General features: G+C 46.6%; 1 protein-coding gene across 1 annotated transcript; it reads right to left on the reverse strand.

Moving 5' to 3' along the window:
* Positions 1 to 48: 48 nt before the first annotated feature.
* Positions 49 to 1,450, reverse strand: Pmar_PMAR008062 (conserved hypothetical protein; the record flags this gene model as incomplete). Its single annotated transcript, XM_002778553.1, has 8 exons — positions 49 to 171; positions 216 to 339; positions 442 to 525; positions 571 to 690; positions 742 to 819; positions 867 to 930; positions 980 to 1,154; positions 1,319 to 1,450. 8 exons carry the CDS (start codon positions 1,448 to 1,450, stop codon positions 49 to 51), a joined length of 900 nt encoding a protein of 299 aa, XP_002778599.1.
* Between the last annotated feature and the right edge of the window lie 199 nt (positions 1,451 to 1,649).

A 1,649-nucleotide genomic window follows, 5' to 3' on the forward strand; every position in this document is an offset into this window, starting at 1 on the left:
TCATAACTTACCCTCAATGCTTCACCAATAAAAATTTACGAAAAAAATTCAGTGAAACTTCCTCCCAAGTGGCCGACAACGCCCTACCCTTCGCCTCGTCCCCAGGTCGTCACCAGCCGATCTAGTCTCCGTATAGAACTGGATATCATATGTCTTCTTCTTACCACTCACCTAATCATACCATAACTCCTCCAAATCTCACAGCCTCCCCTTACCAAAATCGGATCCTTCAAGTTGAAGTGAAGCAACACCGTCTGGTCGTTTTCACAAGGCTGGAAAATAGCATGTGCGATATTCCGATAAATGATATCAACATGCTCAGCCCGAGAAGAGGTAAACCTGGCCACAAAGCCCATTCATAATACACGTAATGATAAGTTTACACGAAATAAAGGGTAAACCACGTATCAAAAATAGTACTGTCTACCACGACATACCCACCTAAATCCATTCTGATGCGCCTCCAATGTGCCCACAGCCCTATTACGACCAGTCGAGCCCAGCTGTGGCTTCACGTTGAGATCCCTAGCAACTACCATAACAACAGCAACTCCTAAGCACCAAGCCTACCTCAGTACAGGTCTGCTCCTATCCTTTATCAGCTTCAACGATGGCTGCTCCTTAATGTCCTTCATAGTGTTAGCTTCCAACTCCCTCGTCCTCTGCCTCTTCTGGAGCTCCTTCAAGCCTCTGAAAATCAACCATTTCTAACAAGTAAATTCCCCATCCAAATTCCACTACCTAAATACAGCCTGCAAGTTCCTACCATCCTCCGCCCGATAATTCAGCTCCTTGAGGTAGACAAGAGTCTCCTTACTCCTAACATAAAAATCACTCTCATACCACACCTTTGTCACTTCTCCCACCTGTTAGCCTCCGGGAACATGTCCTGCTGAACAAAGCTAGTACCGGGCGCATGAAAGTTGATACCTATCTCATCGCCACCATCATCATAGACACCCCCCCCCATAACACGTACGTATGGACGTATACTTTCCCCCCTCGTCGTTAGGCTTGCTCACGTTCTTGATAGTTCGAATATGGAATGCCACCAGGTTGCCATTGATAGGCACCAACAACGTATCATGCTTGGCGTCAACAGTCAGCTTAGTCGTTCGAATATCACGAGGAATATCATCTGGCGTCGCATACGACTAAGACCACAACAACAATACCTTCCCTCTCTTCTCATACCAACAAACTCTAGCCTGGTGAATTCCACTATAAAACAAACCAGGCCACAATAGAGTCGGCATTATTACATCACGCACAATTCCGAAAGCAATGACTACTATAAGAGCAACTAGGCCAACCTTACCTTGCATGTATCCAAGCACTTGTTCTTGTTAGTGGCATCCTCATCAGAATCTCCCGCATCCTCCCCAGACCGGAGTAGCCTGGCTCGACACTCCTCCACCTTGCGAGCCCTCAGCTCATATTGCTGTTCCATCAACCTCTTCCTCTCCTCCTCATCCTCTGCTGTAGCTCTATTACGACGTGTTCGAAGTCTGCAAAGATATGCTTCTACTCCAAAATCAAGAGCTTATTCTATAAGTAGTGGAGACACGATGACACAATTTCCCATTGCAACTCGTCTCCTGATACAATCCCGACCCTATTCGTGTCCTGGCATAACTGTGTCATCACGC

This window comes from Perkinsus marinus, assembly GCF_000006405.1.
Source record: "Perkinsus marinus ATCC 50983 genomic scaffold scf_1104296948744, whole genome shotgun sequence".
Classification (NCBI taxonomy): domain Eukaryota; phylum Perkinsozoa; order Perkinsida; family Perkinsidae; genus Perkinsus; species Perkinsus marinus.